Source organism: Moschus berezovskii, chromosome 6, assembly GCF_049115385.1.
Source record: "Moschus berezovskii isolate FMDL1 chromosome 6, NW_MosBer_1.0, whole genome shotgun sequence".
NCBI classification, from domain to species: Eukaryota; Metazoa; Chordata; class Mammalia; order Artiodactyla; family Moschidae; genus Moschus; species Moschus berezovskii.
The window spans coordinates 122,070,864-122,090,683 of NC_142465.1; the positions used below are offsets into that span (position 1 = coordinate 122,070,864).

Genomic DNA, 19,820 nt, shown 5'->3' on the forward strand with positions numbered 1-19,820 from the left:
CGCCATCCAGAGGCGCGGCTCGGGCGCTTCGTCCCCTCCGCCGCCTGCCTCCCCCGCCTGTACCAGGGCCCGCGTTGGGCCCCCGCGGCGCCGGGCACGCGCCTCGGGAGCGCCCCTCGCCTCGGTGGCCCGCGCGCCTGGCTGGGGCGCGCAGCGACGCCCAGAGCTGCAGGGCCGGCGTCCCCGGGCTCGGCGGGCGCGGGCGCGGGCTCGGCGCGGGGCGGGCCGGCGCGGGGCGCAGTGGGCCGGAGCCCGGGCGCGGCGGCGGCGGCGGCGGCGGCGGGGGATGGCGCGCGCGGGGCCCGCACGTGGAGGCCGGCGCGGGGGCGCGGGCAGGGCCGGCTGCTGAGACGCGCTGCTGCCCCCCGCGCGGGCGCCGCGGCTTCAATGGCGCCATCGCCCAGGACCGGCAGCCGGCAAGATGCGACCGCCCTGCCCAGCATGTCCTCAACTTTTTGGGCGTTCATGATCCTGGCCAGCCTGCTCATCGCCTACTGCAGTGAGTACCGCGCGGCCCGGGCCCCCGCCCGGCCCTCTGGTCCCGGCCCCGGCCCCCGTTCCCGGGCCGCGGCTCCGGCGGGGCGCCCCTCGGCCCGCCCGGAGTCCGTGCGGAGTTGCGAGCTCTGGGCGCGCGGTCCCCCGGGTCCCCACCGGTCCTCCGCTGGGCCAGGAGGACGGGGGTCCGGCACTTCCGAGGCCGGCGCCACCGCTGAGCCTCCCTCCCCCGACTCCGGGGCAGGGCCCGGGCGCCAGGCCCCGGGTGGCGCGGCGCGTCCCTACGCGGCGATGCCCGCGGCTGCCCGGCGTACCGCCGCCGCTCCCGGCCCAGGCCCACGATCCGAGCTGAACCGGCGGCTTCCTGGCCGAGCCGCGCGCTCCGGAGGCGGCGGAAGGTCTGGGGCGGGCGGGTAGCGCTGCCGGGGGTGGCGGCGGAGCGCCCTGCCCGGGGCTTTCCGCGGGCGACACTCGCGCTGGGAACCCGGGGGGGACGCGGCGGCCGATTCCGGAGCGGGGCGCCCGGGGCAGGAGCGGGGCTCGGGCTAGGACGCGCGGCTGGAGCTGCTGGCTTGCAGGGAAGCAGGCTCGCCGGCGCTCTCCTAAAAACCGAGGAGAAGTGAGGGGTGGGGTGCCCGCTGCCGCCGGCATTTCGCGAGTAGCGTCCGGGAACCCGAACCGGGTGATCCCCGTGGGTCTGGCGCGGGGCCGCGGGCTCGGGGCTGGGGTGGCACGGGTTGGTGGGTGCCCGGGGTACAGCCTAGGGGCTGGGGTGCCAGGAACAGGCTGGGGTCTGTCTGGGTGCGTCGGGGTGCGCTGTGTCAGGGGCACAGGCTGGGCACTGCGTGTATGGGAGGTGGTCGGACATTGAGCCTAAAGACTGAGGTTGGGGTAAGTGGCCAGTGCTCCAGACACGGGCTCGCGGCTGGTTTGGGTGGGTGGGGAGTGGTCAGCGTCCGGGCATGGGTTCCCAGCCGGAATGGCGAGGGCTGGGGGTGGGCTAGGTTTCCCCCGCCGGCCTCTTGGCACAGGGTCCGGGTCCCTTCCCACCCCAGCAGGAGGAAGGGACGGGCTCTGAGGAACACCTGTCATGGAGAATTGCCATGGGCGCGGGAGGCGATGGAAAAATATGGATTCTTTACAAAAAAAAAGAGAGAGGCCGGCGGCATACCACGCTCCCCGCCACCACCTCGCAGCCTTCCCTCGGCCTCCTAGCTTCCAGCCCAAGCCTTCGCGCTCTCCAAAATGGGACCGCAGCGGGCCATGGAGACCCTGGGCGCGCGGGTGCCCAGTCCTGGGACAGCCCCCCCAACCCGGAACCCTGGGGAATCCGTGCTCAGAGCGGGAATGGTGCGGCTGGTTTGAGCTGGGTTGTGCATTTCCCTACAGTTGCCTTGCTGGCTGTGCTGTGGCAGCGGTGGGGAGGGGTCTCGGAGCCGGAAGGTTCCCTGCGGGGTCACAAGCCCAGCTGCCCGGGCTGGCACCGCATCCCTGGGGATGCACCCCAGGGGGCCTCTCCCAGTGTGTTTGCCTGGAGGAGTAGGGGGTCTGGGGCTTGAGGGAGGAGGCCTGTGTCCTCTCCCCAGCTTCCTGCGGCCATCTCGGGACCCTGGGGCAGGGTCCCCGGGGCAGGTAAACTCGGGGCTCGCGAGGAGGTGCCATGTGGATGCACTTCCTGGTGGCGGCAAGGGAGGGGTCACAAGCACAGCCGTGTTGGGAGGCGATTTGTGTCCCTGTCCGCGTCCTCAGGCCGCTGTCCCTTGCTGGCTCTGGGGACGATATCATCGCGGTGAGAACCCGGCAACCACAGGCTGGCTGGGGAGGCGGCCCTCCGGGTGGGGAAAAGAACAACCGCTAATTGTTGTTAAGTGCCTGACACCTCCGCCCGGTGGCTTCAACACTTCCCACCCCAGGGGCACCAGCCAGGGCCTTCCTTTCTCGCCTTCTGCTCTGTGTGCCGCCACTGCTCACTCTCCCCCCTCCCCTCCCCCGCCCCGCGCCAGCACTGCTTGAACCTGAAGGGGAACCCTCTCTCGGCCCGTCTTGAGACTCACACCTCTGCCAGACGGCTGGCTGCCTGCTCCCCGTGGGGGTCAGAGCGGATTGTGCCCGCTGCTCAGACACTTGGTGGAACCTGAGGTCCCGGGGGACACTCAGGCTGCCTTTTGGAAGCCTCCCGGGCATTCTGGAAAGAGCTCTTCCATCAGGACGAGGACCTGTGGTAAAAAACATCTCATTATCCAGAATGGCAGAAATCATTAATAGCAGAAGCTTGGGTTCACCACATTTTTATGGTTGTCTCCATGGAATGAGATAATTGACAATAAGAAAGGTTTGTGGACACACCCCATTACACCAGAAAGGCACTTGGAGAAATTAAAACCTTTCGGTAAAATGCAAAGTAGACATATGCACTTGGAGAAATTAAAGCATGGCACTAAAATACAAAATAGACATAACAATAATTGAGAGCTTGGAACATCAGTCTTGGAGAAAAAAGAACCCCCCCTTCTTTTTTAAAATTGATAAAGCAAATAAAATGCAAATGGAACAGTCCCTGGGATTTCATTCTCTTTTCCAGTATATTCCGGGATGAAGAAGAATAGTTAGCATCCGTGTTTGTAAATTGTTTTTGTTATCTGTCAGGACTTTTATTACCCGAAACGCTTGTGTGTTTTGGAGAAGATCTGTCTGTATCATTAATTAGGGAGACTGATAACTCAGCATACAGGGTTCGGTTATCCTGCCTGTTCAATGTGTGCATTTTGCTGCAGCACAAAAGGTGTTCACTTCCTGGCACGGCTGAAAGAAAACTGGAATATTTCCTGGCCTGGTTTTCAGTTAGGGGTGCTCTGCTGTTCTTGGCCCCTGAAAGCCTGGCTTTTTTGCAGCCTGCTGAGCTTCATGTTTAAGGACATGGGCTCCACCCTCTGGCTGGAGAAAGACCTGCAGTCCACCAATTAGGTTAGTTGCTATAGTGACACAGCCTTGTCATTTTCTCCTGTTGGGGAAGAATTGCCAGGAGAAGCAGGAAGGGGAACGGGGCCCTCGATGGCTTTCTTTCAAGATGTATACTCCTTGTCTGTGTCCATGCCCATTACAGCAGGGCTGGGCGCTCGGCAAAGAGGCGTCCTGGGGAGGTGAAGAGCTCTCCTTCTCCCTGGTGGGGGCAGATCTCTGTCCTTGCGGCTTGGAAAGCGCTGGCCTAGGTCCTCTTCCCCTTAGCATATCCAGAGCCAAGAGGTCTGTCTGGACTCAGTTCTTGGCTAGAGTGGGACAGCTCTGGCCACACCAGAGTGGGTTGCTTGTGTGCTGTGATCGTCCTGAGACCTCGAAGATGCCGTCTCTCGTGCTAGCTTGCAGCATGTGTGCTTCAGTCACTAAGTCGTGTCCGACTCTGTGACCCCACGGACTATAACACACCAGGCTCCTCTGTCCTCCACTGTCTCCCGGAGTTTGCTCAGATTTGTGTCCGTGAGTCGGTGATGCTAGCTAACCCTCTCATCCTCTGCTGCCCCCTTCCCCTGTTGCCTTGTCTTTCCCATCATCAGAGCCTTTTCCAGTGAGTCAGCTCGTCTCACCAGGCTATAACAGCGAGAGAGGTAGAGAGAATGGTGAGCTAGAGGCTGCCTTGGGAGCCTAAGCCGGGACTTGACGTTCATGCACAGTATTTAACCCGAAGGTGGAGAAGGCTGTGCTTTCATGTAGACCTCGAGCCCCCTATTTGGATAGGCTTGATGGACAGCCATTCCTAGCATGTAAATGTTGGGAGGAAAGTCTGTATTTTAAAGTACAAGGGAGCAGAGGCAGTGTGACTCTGTTTTTGACTTTTGATTTTTTCCGAATAAATCTCATCAGGATTGAATGGTATCTTCAAGTTAAATCTCACGTTATGGTTCTCACACAACTGTGAGAAGAAACTACAAACAACTTCCGAATTGTTGTTGATCCATTAGAATACTAACCAAGCGTAGGCTCTCTGGTGCTCCATTTTCTTTACAAATACAATTTATTGCATATTTAGGAGCGATTAGGCCACTTTCCTGCTGTTCTCATTTTATTTCTGGGGTTTTCCAAGAGGTAAAATTGAAAGTACTGGAAACTTAATGAAGTGATGCCATTCAGAAGTTTACTTCTTGTCTTTTTTTTCCCTCCTACTGAGTTTTTATTTGATGAATTTCTGGCAGGAGAAGATGTGCCCCGTGTGTTTCTTTCAACCGTGGAGAGACAGGCTACCTGTTGGTGGGTTGTGTGTTAGCAGAGCTCCATGCCCAAGGATGGGCGTGAGGTGGGGAGGCTTGCCCCCGGAAGCCAGCCAGGCAGGTTGGTGCTCCCCCACCCTTCCCCTCGCTCCCCTCGTCCCCCAGACGTGGCCAGGAGGGACCGCACCCTGCAGGGCTCCCCCGGGGGTCCTCTCACCCCTCGCAGCGAACCCGGAACAGCACAGCCAGGAAGGAGGCCACGTGCCACCACTCAGCTGGCCAAGCCTTGGGCACCAGGCGTCCGGGCTGACCCGTGCCCTGGAATTCCTTGCTCCGGACCTGCCCCTCGACATTGCCGGAGTGATATATGGAGATCAGTCTCTGTGGCATGAAGTATTTTCAGGTGACTTTTATGGGTGTAATTATGGGAAAATGTTATGATAATGTGGCACTAGAAAAGGGAAGAAAAGCAAAACATTAAAATCCCCATTTCTTTATATAGCTCCGCAGCTGCGCTGATTTAGAAGGGCTCATTTTTGCATTAGAGCGGTGGTGCTCTGGAGTTAATGACCTCCACCGTACGCCACCTGTCACCCAGAGCCCTGGGTGCCGGCCCAGTGGCGGGGAGGTGAGCGGCTGCCAAGGGGACTGGTGAGCAGGTTCCCGTGTGCCCGGGGCCGGCCGCGGGGCCTGCGGGCTGTATGTGCTTGGAGGACTGTGGCCTGGGCTGGCTCCCGGGGCTGAAGGTGCCTAGGGCAGGGGGGTCTGTCTGTCCCTGCAGCCTGGCGTGCCATTGTAGGCCCCAGAGCTGCGCCAGCACCACGCGGCCTGCCCCAGGGTGCCCACAGCGCCTGGGAGGCCTCCAGCAGCCGCCTGCTCCTCCATCCAGGTGCCCCTGGGCACGGGTTCCACCCTGGAGGGGCGCTGACAAAAGCTGGCAGGCCGCACACGCCATCTCCATGGCCCAGCTTCCTGCAAACGTCCTGGCCGCTGGCAGTGGATCTGGGCAACCAGCCGCATCCCTCCTTCACCCTGCGGTCGTGGTGGAGGGCGCCCGCAGACTTTGGAGCATTTCCTTATCCGTGCCAGTGGCTGGCAAGAGTCGGGCGTGGAATCGTTTTGTCTTCAACAAGGCCGGTGGGACTCCTCCGGCTCCCCCGGGGCCTTGCCGCATCCTCAGGCATGGGGGCCTGGATCTGATGGGATGGCAGCTCCGTGGTGAGATGGCCCCGGGGATGCCACACTCCCCTCGCGCTGTTCCCACCTCCCAGTCAGTCCCGGGTGCTGGTGTGCCAGCCACTGTGGGGTCAGCCTCCCCCCCGGAGGGCTGGGCTCGGAGGGACTCCACCCTGGAGCTCGGCTGTCTTTCCAAGCGTGTTGAAGGAGGCAGGAGCCGGGGTGAGAGCCAGCCCTTGCACCTCTGCCTCTGCGCGTCCGTGGGACAGGGCGCTGGGGAGCGTGTGGACAGAGACGGGTGAGACAGTGGCCTCACGGACTCGCGTGCCAGGGGTCCTGGACAGTCCGCACCAACTCAAGGCAGCAGAGGAGGGGGCTCTCAGTGGGCCGGGCACCCCGTTCTTCTGGGCCCTTGCCCGGCCTCTCTCAGGTCACAGCCCCGAACCTCCTTCCATCCCTGGAGCCTTCTCTTGCCCTGCCTGCCTCCACCAGGGCCTCTGTGTTGAGGATGGCTTCTGGCTCTGACCCTGTGCCCAGCCTCCTAGAAGTCTTTCTCCAAAATACCTCTCGCCATCCTCCAGGTCTGTCTGCAGCACCATCAGCAGAGTTCCCCATGCACACATCAGCATCACGCTCGGAGGGCCACTGCCTCCAGGCTGGCTGCCGGGAGCTCCCCACCCCGGCTCCCCTTAAAATGGCACTGGCACCCACCATTCCTCCCTACGAACATCACTCAGGGCCCCTGACCCTTGCCGCTGACGTTTCCTGTCCAGGGAGGCCCTCTCCACCCCTCTGTCCTCACCTGGCAGAGTCCTTCTGGGGCCTGCACCCCGGGCTCCCTCCATGGGAACGTATGTGTGTGCTACTTCTCTTCTGCACACCTGGTCTCTCTGGAATGTTCTGCTGCCCATGGGGACCCTCCCGTGGTAACTGCCCACCGTGCTGTCACGAGTGCAAGGCGGGAACCCGGAGTTGGACTGGTCCCCGGAACATCTCCGGACCCCAGTGTTGGAGATCTCCTCCTCCAGGAAGCCTCCCCTGAGTACGCCACCTCCTTTGCCTCTCCATGAGCTCCATGTTCATCTGGATACCGCTGTCAAGGCTCCACCCTGCCCCCAACCCCATGTCATGGTCACGATCGGCCTCTCCAGCGCAGGGTGCTCAGCACAGCACCTCTGGTTTACCGACGGCTGCAGAATGGTTTTCCAAGAGGACAGACAGAGTGGAATGCCTGCGGAACCAGTGTGGGGAGCCGGGCCCGGAGCTTTCAGGACACCCCGTCGCCCAGGTGGGTCCCGTCTGCCCATCTTGGCGTCTCAAATGTCCAGCACGAGAGGCTGGTTGATGCGGTGGGGCAGGTGCCCCCGGGGTCCTGGCTGATGGCCTGTGACGGGCGGCTTCCTCCTGAGCTCGCGTGGGAGAGTTCACCTGCTGCTGCGGAAAGTCAGCGCCAGCATTATGAGCATCTCTGAGCTCACTGATGGCGCGGTGATGGGGGCGTCGTCCCGGCCTGGTTGACCTGACCGTGAGCAGGTCGGCTGGACCTGCACCGGGCCCGGGGTCTCCTGCCGAAAGGTACCTGGGTGACGCGGAGGGGAAGGGCATTGCAGGTTCTCCAGGACCTGACTCACATCTGACTTTACTGAGCGTTGAGGAAGGTGGTCTCAGAGCACGCCCACGGCCTGAAGCCTTGGGTCTGGGGGACCTGGGCCGTTCTCCGGAGGCCTTTCCTGTGAGCGTGCCGCAGAGCTGAAACGCTGCTGCCTCCTTGCCACCCTGGCTGCCGCTGGACGCAGGTGAGTGGCCCCTCCCCGGCTCTGCTTCTAAATTATGTTTCCCTGCAGCAGCTCCATTACCTGGTAGCACTTCCCCGGATATACTAAATGCCATTAATGGGTTGATAGGGCTCGTGTTAATTAATTGATGCTAATTTATGGTCCTCGCGGCCACGCTGGTGGCTGGCGCAGGCCGGCTGTGGAGCCACGCTGGGTCTGCCCCGAGTTTCCCTGCGGCCCAGCGCGTCTCTTTCCTTCTCCCATGCGTGTGGGGGCCTCTGTGGCCCTGACAGGGTGCCACGCAGGGAGGCAGAGGCTGGCCTGGGCACCCAGAGCCTCTGAAACCCTCTCGCAGGCTTAGGCGTCCGGACACCAAGGTCCCAGAGACATGGCAACCCCCGTGCCTCTTTACAGAGACTCCGACCGAATCTAGATTAGTGTTCTGTGGTCAACAGAAATGCATCTGCGGGCGGCGGTCAGCGTTCGGCCTGTCTTAGCTCAGTGTTCATCATAAGGCTCTGGGATGAAAGGGGGGCAGCTTCTAGAAGCAGGGGCAGCAGGAGCCCGCGCGGGGCGGCTGGGTGGCAGCCAGCCGCCTCCAGCTCTAAAGCCTGGAGTGTGTGGGGGATGCCCGCGGCTTCACCAGATGCCGTCGTCGTGGAGATCTGCAAGACCCTCCAGTCGCCGTCACCGCCTCAGGTGGTCAGAAGATTTCTGTCTGCTGCACCCTGGGAAGCGGGCAGGACACCCAGAAACCTCTGTCCCCTCAGCACGTCAGCCCCGTCCCCTGGCCACGAGCCTGCCCGCGGGGCTGGGACCCTCGGAGAACAGTCCGCACACCACAGGCATCTCCCTCATGATCACGGCCCCGGTTTGGCCCCTCAGACCTGACACGCTGTTTGCTCCCCCTGTTTTCTTGGGGCCAGTGAAGGGCAGGCGCGTCTGAGAAACAGAGGGGCCTGATTCAGCACCGCCAAGCAGACACAACAGACTGGAGTGTCCTGGGTGGGACTCTCTGGGGCCTAGAAAGTTCCCCGGGGTGGGCCAGGCCACCTGTGACGGTGGACGCTCTGTGAAGCCTCATCCTCTGTCAGCACTGGGCAGGACGCAGCTCTGGCTTTGGGTGACCTGGGCTTTCGCCAGTCAGATTCTTATTGGAGTGGCTGAAGCTTCAGCACGTCCTCTCCTGGGATCAGGCAGACGCCACGTGGGAGGGTCAGGAGCTGGCCCGGCTCTGCAGGGCCTCGTGGACTTGGACTCAGGGTCCTCGGGGCCCGTGTTTGCTGAGCGTGGCCACGTGTGAGTGGCCCAGGCCTTATTCCTGAGACCTGGGCTCGTCTGGAAGTTGGGGGTGTCTCTACTCACAGCAGCAGACAGGAGCTCCCCCCGAGGCAGGGGCTCTGGGCCCGCCAGCTCCTTGCCGTATGGGCTCTGCGATTACCCTGGGCTGGGCCCCGGTCTGGGCAGGACCTGGGCTTCCCTGTGGTTGTACTGTCCTTGTCGCTGGGTCAGGGACTGCAAAGAGCAGCTGCTGCAGATGACTTATCTGGGCTGACTGCTGCTGTCAGCCATGCACACGTGTGTATGAAAAAGGCTCCGATGCAAGCGTGGCTGACGGGGTGGGGGGGTGGACCTGTGGTGACCCCCCCTTTTTGACCCTGACTTGGGAGACTGGCTCCAGCAGGTGTCCTTACCTGCGTGGGGAAAGAGCCTTTACCAACTTTTTAATCCAACGAAGTTCCGAGAGAAGACAAGTCATCCAGGCCCCGGGGTCCTCATGGCCGACTCCTCATCTTTCTGCCCACCTGTAACCCTGATAGAGGCCCCGTTTGCCCCTGGACTCTCCCCTCTGTGGTGCCTTTCACCCATGCCCCATCCAGACCCCCACGTGGAAGCCTGCCTCCAGGGTCCCACAGGAAGCCCCCAGCCTTCCCCAAGCCTGGCAGACTCCACCTCACAGGGCTTTGGTAACCGAGGCCAGACCTGCTGCCCAGTGGGATGCATGCTGTCACCCCAGGGCTTGTCCATGCAGTGAGGCTGTCCGGTTCTCACGGGCTGTCCTGGGAGAGGTGGGCACTGGTCCTCCTGTGCCACTGAGCTTCAGTCCCAGTAGACGGACAGACCGCCAGGCACCCAGCAGACAGTGTCCACTTGCTCCTGAGTCGACCTGGCAACCTTCCCAGCTTGATAATTCTCTTCATCTTAGAGGACAGTGGGACTCAGGGAAGTCAGGGGTGCACCCAAGGTCCCAGTGGGGGTAGGTGGCTATGGAGCAGGACCTTCTTCTGGGGCCCCCAGCCTGGTCCCAAAGAGCCTGGCAGGCTTGGAGAGGAGATTTGTGATGTGGGGAGAGGGGTGGGAAGATCAGGGGAAGGGAGAATGGTCACAGCAGGGGCTCCCAAATGGGATCTCGGAGGCCACTGCAGGGTTCCCTCCAGCTGGTGGGCTGGGGCCAGGGGTGTGCACACTGGGGAAACTTTGGGTGCTTGGGTGCCTTGCAGACTTCCTGCCCCAAGCCTCCCGTGAGCTTGCTGAGCAGGGCAATTATGGGCACTGTCCCCCACTGTGGGCACGTCTGCCTGCATTTGGGATACACATTTGCCTTTGGAGTCGAACCAGTTGCGTCTAGAATGTCCCAGTGCTCAGGAACCCACACAGAAGTCCGGAGCCCTCCCAGGAAGGACATTTCTTGAGCCGCTGCTGGGTGCCAGACAGGTGCCAGTCCTTTCCTGTGCTTTGTGATATTCATGGTGGGAGATGGGCAGTGTGGTTTCCTTTTTATAGAAGGAGAAACCGAGGCTCTAAGAGGCCCACCGTGACTCCCAGTCTTCCCCCCGTGGGCAGAGGCGGGAGATGAACCTGGCTCCGGGACTCCTTGGGCTTCCCAGGTGGCGCTCGTGTTAAAGAACCCGCCTGCCAATGCAGGAGAAGTAAGAGACGTGGGATTGATCCCTGGGTCGGGAAGATCTCCTGGAGAAGGAAACTGCAGCCCACTCCAGTATTCTTGCCTGGAGAATCCCATGGACAGAGGAGCCTGGGGGGCTACAGTCCATGGGGCTGCACAGAGTTGGACACGACTGAAGCGGCTTAGCTCGCACACACGCAGAACTCCTCAGCTCTGGGTCTTGCTGGTAACCTCTGAGACACCTGCTGCCCCACGAGGTGTGGGATCGGGCCACACCTAACTGACCAGGGCCAGCTGACTGACCAGGGCCACACTGCGCAGAGCATTGCCACCAGCCTACGGTGCTGGGGACTGAGGACTGGCGTTTACCCAAAGGCACCCTAGTAGCCTTGGTGTCTGGCACCACGTCTGCAGGACTGTCAGCCTAAGCACACCTGATGCAGACCGTTGCCTCTCCCGGTGGGTCAGGGTCCCTGAGACCAAAGCTGTGAAGGTCATGGGAATGGCTTGTTAGAGTGAAAGGACCCAGATTAAATCAGCAGGAGGGACAGGTCCACAGAGACACGGTCTCCAGGAGAGACCAGGCCCCAGGGTGGCACGGACGGCACTCAGTTCCCCAGTGAGGACGTGTGGCAGCCTGGGGTGTTGCCCACCAGGGGACTCACCTGGGCCCTGGGGCCTGAGTGGTTACTGGGGACCACTTGATGGGCAGGCTCTAGTCCCCTAGATCCTAACCAGGAAGAAAGAGGAAATATGCCCCGAGAGAGAGTGGAGAAAAAGGAACCCTCTTACACTGTTGGCGGGGATGCCGGCTGATGCAGCCACTGTGGAGAACACTGTGGAGATTCCTTGAGAAACTCGGAATAAAACGACCCTGCGAACCGGCAATGCCACTACTGGGCATGTACCCTGAGGAAACCGGCACTGAAAAGGACACCTGAGCCCCAGTGTTCATTGCAGCACTAATTGCAACAGCTAGGACGTGGAAGCAACCTGGATGTCTATCAGCAGGTGAGTGGATAAGGAAGTTGCGGTGCATATACTCAGTGGCGTATTGCTCAGCCATAAAAAGGAACACATTTGACTCAGTTCTAACGGGGTGGAAGAACCTAGAGCCTGTTTTACAGAATGAAGTCAAAAAGAGAAAGACAAGTACCTTGTATTAATGCGTATCTGTGGGTTCTAGAAAGATGGCACCAGTGACGCTATGTGCAGGGAGTAAAAGGAGGCATAAGAACAGCCCTTTGGACTCGGCAGGAGGAGGAGACAGTACAGTGATTGGAGCGCGTAGCCTTGAAACATGCCCAGCACCATACGCAGCACAGGTCGCCAGTGGGAGCCGATGAATGACGTAGGGAGTGGAAAGCCCCCGCTCTGTGACAACCTGGAGGATGCGGGGGCGGGGAGGGGGGATTCAGGAGGGAGGGGAACATGTGTGCCTGCGGCCAATTCACGCTGATGGATGGCAGAAACCATCACAATATTGTAATGATCCTCCAATTAAAATTATTTAAAAAATATGAACTGACCAATTGCCAGTAACGAAATTGAATCAGTAATTTAAAAACTCCCAACGAACAAAAGTCCGGATGAGATGGCTTCACAGGTAAATTCTACCAAATGTTTGGAGAAGAGTCAATACCTATCCCTCTGAAGTTATTCCAAAAATTTGCACAGGAAGGAATATTTAACAAACTCACTAGCATCACCCTGCTATCAAAACCAGACAAAGATATCACACAAAAAAGTTTACAAACCAATATAACTGATGAACATAGACATAAAATCCTCAACAAAATACTAGCAAACTGACTTCAGTGGTGCATTAAAAGGATCATACATCATGGTCGAGTGGGGTTTACTTATTTTTCAATATCTGCAAATCAGTGCAGATACACCACATGAACAAATTGAAGAATAAGAGCCATATGGTCATCTCAATAGATGCATATAAAACTTTTGGTAAAACTTAACATGTCTTTATAGTAAAGAAAAAACTCCCCAGAAAGAGGGCATAAAGGGAGCCTACTTCAGCATAATAGAGGCCACATATGACAGACCTATAGCTGACATCACACTCAGTGGTGGAAAGCTGAAAGCATTTCCTCTAAGATCAGGGACAAGACAAGGGTGGCCACTCTCAGCACTTTTATTCAGCATAGTTCTGGAAGTTCCAGCCATGGCAAGTCAGAGAAGAAAAAGAAATAAAAGGAATCCACATTGGAAAAGAGGTTAAGCTGTCGTGGTTTGCAGACAACACTATACTGTACATAGAATATCCTAAAGCTGCTTCCAGAAAACTACCAGAACTTATCGATGAATGTGCTACAGCTGCAGGATACAAAATTAACAGACAGAAATCTGTTGCATTTGTATACACTAACAGTGAAATGCTGGAAGAAATTAAGGAAGCAATCCTATTTGTCATTTTATCAAAAAGAATAAACTATCTAGGACTACACCTACCTGAGGAGGCAAAAGACTCGTGCTCAGAAAACTAGAAGATCCTGATGAAGGAAACTGAAGATGACACGGCAGACGCAAGACCCAGACAGACAGACCGATGTGTCGTGTTCTTGGCTTGGAAGGACCAGTATTGCTAAGATGACTGTACTGCTCAAGGCAATCTGCAGATTCGTGTCATTCAGTGCGATCCATATCAAAACACAATGGGAGTTTTCACAGAACTAGAGCAAACAATTTTAAAATTTGTATGAAAATACAAAACACCCTGAATAGCCAAAACAATCTTGAGAAAGAAGAACATCACTGGTCCTGACTTCAGACTATATAGTAAAGCTACAGTTATTAAAGTAGCATGGCTTCAGCACAAAAACAGATGCACAGATCAATGGAATAAGATAGAAAGCACACAAATAGACCCACAGACTTATGGTCAATTACTATATGATAAAAGAGGCAAGAATATTCAGTGGAGAAAAGACAGTGTTCAATAAGTGGTGCTGGGAAAACTGGACAGTTCATGTAAAAAAATGAAACTATCACTTACAAAAATAAACTCAAAAGGCATTAAAGATCTAAATGTAACACTGAATGCTATAAAACTCCTAGAGGAAACATGGGTGGGGCCCTCCTTGACATAAATCACTAGCAATGTCCTTTTGGAGCTACTTCCCAAAGTAAAGGAAATAAGAGCAAAAATAAACAAATGGGACCTCCTTATACTTAAAAGCAAAGGAAATCGTTGACAAGCTGAAAAGACAGCATAGTGAATGGGAGAAAATATTTGCAAAGAGTATGATCCATAAGGGATTAATACCCAGCATATAAGCGGCTCCTACAACTCAACATCAAAACAATGAAAAAGAAAAAACCATTGTGATAAAGAATGGGCAAAAGAACCTAATAAATATTTTTCCAAAGAGGTGATGCAGACGAGACGACCAACAGGTCACATGAAAAGATGCTCAAAATCAGTAATCATCAGTTCAGTTCAGTTCAGTCTCTCAGGCACGTCTGACTCTTTGTGACCCCATGGACTGCAGCACACCAGGCCTCCCTGTCCATCACCAACTCCCAGAGTTCACTCAAACTCATGTCTATCGAGTCGGTGATGCCACCCAACCACCTCATCCTCTGTTGTCCCCTTCTCCTCCTGCCTTCAATCTTTCCCAGCATCAGGGACTTTTCCAATCAGTCAGCTCTTCCCATCAGGTGGCCAAAGTATTGGAGCTTCAGCTTCAGCATCAGTCCTTCCAGTGAATATTCAGGACTGATCTCCTTTAGGATGGACTGGTTGGATCCCCTTGCAGTCCAAGGGACTCCCAAGAGTCTTCTCCAGCACCACAGTTCAAAGGCATCAGTGCTTTGGTGCTCAGCTTTCTTTATGGTCCAACTCTCACATCCATACATGACTACTGGAAAAACCATAGCCTTGACTAGACAGACAAAGTTGGCAAAGTAATGTCTCTGCTTTTTAATATGCTATCTAGGTTGGTCATAACTTTCCTTCCAAGGAATAAACGTCTTTGAATTTCATGGCTGCAATCAGCATCTGCAGTCATTTTGGAGCCCAAAAAAATAAAGTCTGACACTATTTCCAGTGTTTCCCCATCTATTTCCCATGAAGTAATGGGACTGGATGCCATGATCTTCGTTTTCTGAATGTTGAGTTTTAAGACAACTTTTTCACTCTCCTCTTTCACTTTCATCAAAAGGCTGTTTAGTTCTTCTTCACTTTCTGCCATAAGGGTAGTATCATCGGCATATCTGAGGTTATTGATATTTCTCCTGGCAATCTTGATTCCAGCTTGTGCTTCTTCCAGCCCAGCGTTTCTCATGATGTACTCTGCATAGAAGTTAAATAAGCAGGGTGACAGTATAGAACCTTGACGTACTCCTTTCTCAATTTGGAACCAGCCTGTTCTTCCATGTCCAGTTCTGTTACTTCTTGACAGTTACTGTTACTACATACAGATTTCTCAGGAGGCAGGTAAGGTGGTCTGGTATTCCCATCTCTTGAATAATTTTCCAGTTTGTTGTAATCTACATAGTCAAAGGCTTTGGCATAGTCAATAAAGCAGAAGTAGATGTTTTTCTGGAACTCTCTCTTGCTTTTTCAATGATCCAGCGGGTGTTGACAATTTGATCTCTGGTTCCTCTGTCTTTTCTAAATCCAGCTTGAACATCTGGAAGCTCATGGTTCACATACTGTTGAAGCCTCTCTTGGTGAATTTTGAGCATTACTTTGCTAGCGTGTGAGATGAGTGGAATTGTGCATTAGTTTGAACATTCTTTGGCATTGCCCTTCTTTGGGATTGGAATGAAAACTGACCTTTTCCAGTCCTGTGACCACTGCTGAGTTTTCCAAATATGCTGGCATATTGAGTGCAGCACTTTCACAGCATCGTCTCTTAGGATTTGAAATAGCTCAGCTGGAATTCCATCACCTCCACTAGCTTTGTTTGTAGTGATGCTTCCTAAGGCCCACTTGACTTTGCATTCCAGGATGTCTGGTTCTAGGTGAGTGATCACACCATCGTGGTTGTCTGGGTCATGAAGATCTTTTTTGTATAGTTCTTCTGTGTATTCTTGCCACCTCTTCTTAACATCTTCTGCTTCTGTTAGGTCCATACCATTTCTGTCCTTTATGGAGCCCATCCTTGCATGAAATGTTCCCTTGGTATCTCTAATTTTCTTGAAGAGATCTCTAGTCTTTCCCATTCTATGGTTTTCCTCTATTTCTTTGCACTGATCACTGAGGAAGGCTTTCTTGTCTCTCCTTGTTATTCTTTGGAACTCTACATTCAAATGGGTGTATCTTTGCTTTTCTCCCTTGCCTTTAACTTCTCTTCTTTTCTCAGCTATTTGTAAGACCTCCTCAGACAGCTATTTTGCCTTTTTGCATTTCTTTTTCTTGGGATGGTCTTGATCACCACCTCCCATACAATGTCATAAGCCTCCATCCATAGTTCATCAGGCACTCTGTCTATCAGATATCATCTGTTGAATCTATTTCTCACTTCTACTGGATAATCGCAAGGGATTTGATTTAGGTCATATCTGAATTGTCTAGTGGTTTTCCCTACTTTCTTCAATTAAGTTTGAATTTGGCAATAAGGAGTTCATGATCTGAGCCACAGTCAGCTCCTGGTCTTGTTTTTGCTAACTGTATAGAGCTTCTCCATCTTTGGCTGCAAAGAATATAATCAATCTGATTTCGGTGCAGACCATCTGGTGATGTCCATGTGTAGAGTCTTCTCTTGTGTTGTTGGAAGAGGGTGTTTGCTATGACCAGTGCGTTCTTTTGGCAGAACTCTATTAGCCTTTGCCCTGCTTCATTCTGTATTCCAAGGCCAAATTTGCCTGTTACTCCGGGTATCTCTTGACTTCCTACTTTTGCATTCCAATCCCCTGTGATGAAAAGGACATCTAGTTTGGGTGTTAGTTCTAGAAGGTCTTGTAGGTCTTCACAGAACCAGTTTACTCCAGTTTCTTCAGTATTACTGGCCAGGGCATAGACTTGGATTACTGTGATATTGAATGGTTTGCCTTGGAAATGAACAGTGATTGCTAATCATCAGGGAAATGCAAATCAAAATCAGAGTGAGATACCCCCTCTGTCTTGTCAGAGTGGCTATCATCAAGCAGAGCACAAATAACAAATGTTAGTGAGGACGTGGAGAAAAGGGAATCCTTCCTTCTACACTGCTGGTGGGGATGTGAATTGGTGCAGCCACTGTGGAACAGAGTATGGAGTTTGCTCAGAAGACTTAAAGTGGAGCTACCATAGGACTCAAAAATCCCACTCCTGGGTGTATATCTGAAACACGACAACAACACTAACTTATAAAGACACGTTCACCACAGTGTTCATGGCGACGTTAGATACAATTGTCAAGATGTGGAAGCAGTTGGCAGTTGGATGAACAGAGATGTGGTGCACACACACGCACAGGGGAATAGTATTCAGCCGTGAAGAAGCGTGAAATACGTTTGCAGCAACATGCATGGGTTTGGAGGGTGCTGTGTGGAGTGAAACGTCAGACTGGGAAAGACAAACACGCTATGGTATCACTTTTATTTGAAATCCGAACAAGACAGCCAGTGAACCTAACAAAAAAGAAGCAGGCTCACAGATGCAGAGACGCCGCCAGTGAGGGGAGGGTGGGGGCGGGCGTCAAACCGCCGGCTGTGCGAGAGGCTGGAGCGTGCGTCGTGAAACACAGACCAAAGAAATAAAACCTCGGTGCTCAGGGGCCATCCTCCCCTGACGACAGCGGAGGGCTGCACTGGCCAGCACGGCACGGCTGTTGTCTGTTACGGGGTGACACCTAGCACTTCCTGGGGTGGCCAGGACCCAACATTCACTGGGAGCCGCAGGTTGCAGAGTCTTGGGAACTGGGAGCAGCAGAGGGAGCAAGCTGGTCAGTGGGCAGCCTCGGGGCGGGCGCTGTGCTGGGCACTCCCCGGGCCCCTGTCACCCCAGGAGCCTTTGTTTTGTGCCCAGTGAAGGCTTGGCATCTCTGGCTCCTGCTCTGGCTTAACTGGCCAGGGGCCTCAGGCTTCAGGAGGTGATGCTGTCCAGGGTCCAGCCCTTCTGGGTGCCTTTAGTCTCAAGGGGCTGTCATTCCTGGGGAGACAGTTGACAAAGCCCCGAGGGCCATCCTGCTGGAAGACGGCTCCATCCAGCCGCACCCAGGTCTGCAGAGAAACTGCTCATCAGTGTGAATTTCATGGCACGTGCTTCCTGAGGCTGAGTCACGCTCAGTGCTACCCCCTGGGATGGCAAGGACTCTGCCCTTCCAGCTCGCTTGCTAGGCCCGCTGGACCCCTGGAGCTCTGAGGGCCGACCATGAGGCGGGCTCATGCAGACCCTGAGTGGGTGTCGTGGGGTCTCGGGACGGCCCCTTCCTGTGCGGGTGCCAGGGGCCAGTTTGCTGGGGGTGTGGGAGGGGAAGCTGCCTCCGAGTACCTCCTTCCCCAACCCCGTGGTGGCCGCCGTTGGGTCTCCCCCAGCTGGGGGCTCCCCTAAGTCCTCAGATGGTGCGTGGCTCGGGGAAGGGAGAGTTATGTCCACTGGACGTTCCCAGGCCGCAGCTGGTGGTGGAAGGGGCGGGTCCCCAGGGCCCGGCGTGGCTGGCGGGCTGCAAGGAGCTGACCTGGGGTGGTGGCTGCGGTGCAGGCGTGGACGTGGGGAAGGTGGCTGGGGCCCGCCCACACGCGCCTGCATCCATGTGGTCCAGGCAGCAAGGTGACGCGCTCCTCCTTCCCTCTGCTCTGTCTCCCTGTCACGGCCGCTCCAGCGGGAAATAGCCCCCTGCTCTGCTCCCAGAGACAGGTGGCCATTTCAGAGGAGGAGACCTTAACGGAGACCTGCAGGGAAACAATAAAGTCTGAGATGAGGATAGCGTCACGACGGAGATGGCTTGTAGGGTGTCTGTGTGTGTGTGTGTGTCTGTGTGTCTGCATTTATATCTGTGTGTGTCAGTGTGTCTGTATCTCTGTGTGTATAAGTGGGTGTGTATGTGCCTGTGTATATATGTCTGTGTGTGTCTGTGTCTGTCTGTGTGTCTGTGTGTGTCTGTGTCTGTCTGTGTGTCTGTGTGTGTCTGTGTGTGTCTGTGTGTCTGTGTGTGTCTGTGTGTGTCAGTGTGTCTGTATCTCTGTGTGCATAAGTGGGTGTGTATGTGCCTGTGTATATATCTCTGTGTGTGTCTGTGTGTGTCTGTGTGTCTGTGTGTGTCTGTGTCTGTCTGTGTGTCTGTGTGTGTCAGTGTGTCTGTATCTCTGTGTGTATAAGTGGGTGTGTATGTGTGTCTGTGTCTGTGTGTCTGTTTGTGTCTGTGTGTGTCTGTGTGTCTGTGTGTGTCTGTGTGTCTGTTTGTGTGTCTGTGTGTCTGTGTGTGTCTGTGTGTGTCTGTGTGTCTGTTTGTGTGTCTGTGTGTCTGTGTCTGTGTGTCTGTTTGTGTGTCTGTGTGTCTGTGTGTCTGTCTGTGTTCACATGCACAGAGTAGGTCCTCACATAACTCCTCTCCACGTGCTCTTCTTCCCTCCGGGGGGTCCCTGGGGCCCAGCACCTGCTCACCTTCCTTTCGTGACCCGGGACCGGAGGCTTCCGGAGCCCAGAGGCCAGCCTGGGGACTCAGCAGAGGGCGGCTGAGACCCTGACTCGGGGCCGAGTCCGTGCTGCGGCTGACTGCGGCCTGGCCGTCGGCCTCTGTGGCCTCTGCGATGCCTCCCCCGGGGAGCCCACACGTGTCCCAGCGTGGTGCCCTTCGGTCTTGTCGGGGCTCGCCGTGTGGACAGCCTTGTCTGTCTGCCGACCTCTGGCCTGGGGACCTGGGGCCGTCGGCAGGGATGTTTGGTGTGGGTGCGCTTGTGTGGACAGGGGCTCTCAGCTGCCTGCCGTGGGTGGCAGGCGGAGGGGAGACCCGGCCCTCCTTCCCTTTCGTGCGGCTCTCGGCTCCAGGGCGACTACGCCCCTTCTTGGGTACACCTTGTTGCCCCGAGGTTACCGCTGACCTCAGGGTCTCTCCTGCACCCCGGGCGAGGAACCCATGGGGACCACCGAGTCACAGGCGTCTGTGTGCACAGGCTCCAGACGGAGTGAACACATGCGCCTCTGGAATTCCAAATTGCAAAGTTTTCGTCTCAGTTAACGCCACAACAAGCTCGGAAAGGTGGCAGTCGGCATTAGAAACTTAAATGGCACCTTCTTGGCGTCTCATGTTGGTGAGAAGGCCAACTGATTATTTTTATATTACAATCCCCAGGCGTTGTCAAATTGATTAATAAATTCGCTGA

At 55.7% G+C, this 19,820-nt stretch overlaps 1 protein-coding gene across 2 annotated transcripts in view; it reads left to right on the plus strand.

Moving 5' to 3' along the window:
• The first annotated feature begins 253 nt into the window (after positions 1 to 253).
• Positions 254 to 19,820, plus strand: part of TAFA5 (TAFA chemokine like family member 5) — a 167,835-nt gene continuing 148,268 nt past the window's right edge. For both annotated transcript variants that reach the window (XM_088837581.1, XM_088837579.1), the window contains exon 1: positions 254 to 499. In XM_088837581.1, coding sequence (XP_088693707.1) covers positions 388 to 499 — 112 coding nt within the window. In that variant the 5' untranslated portion in view covers positions 254 to 387. The remainder of the gene's footprint in view (positions 500 to 19,820) is intronic.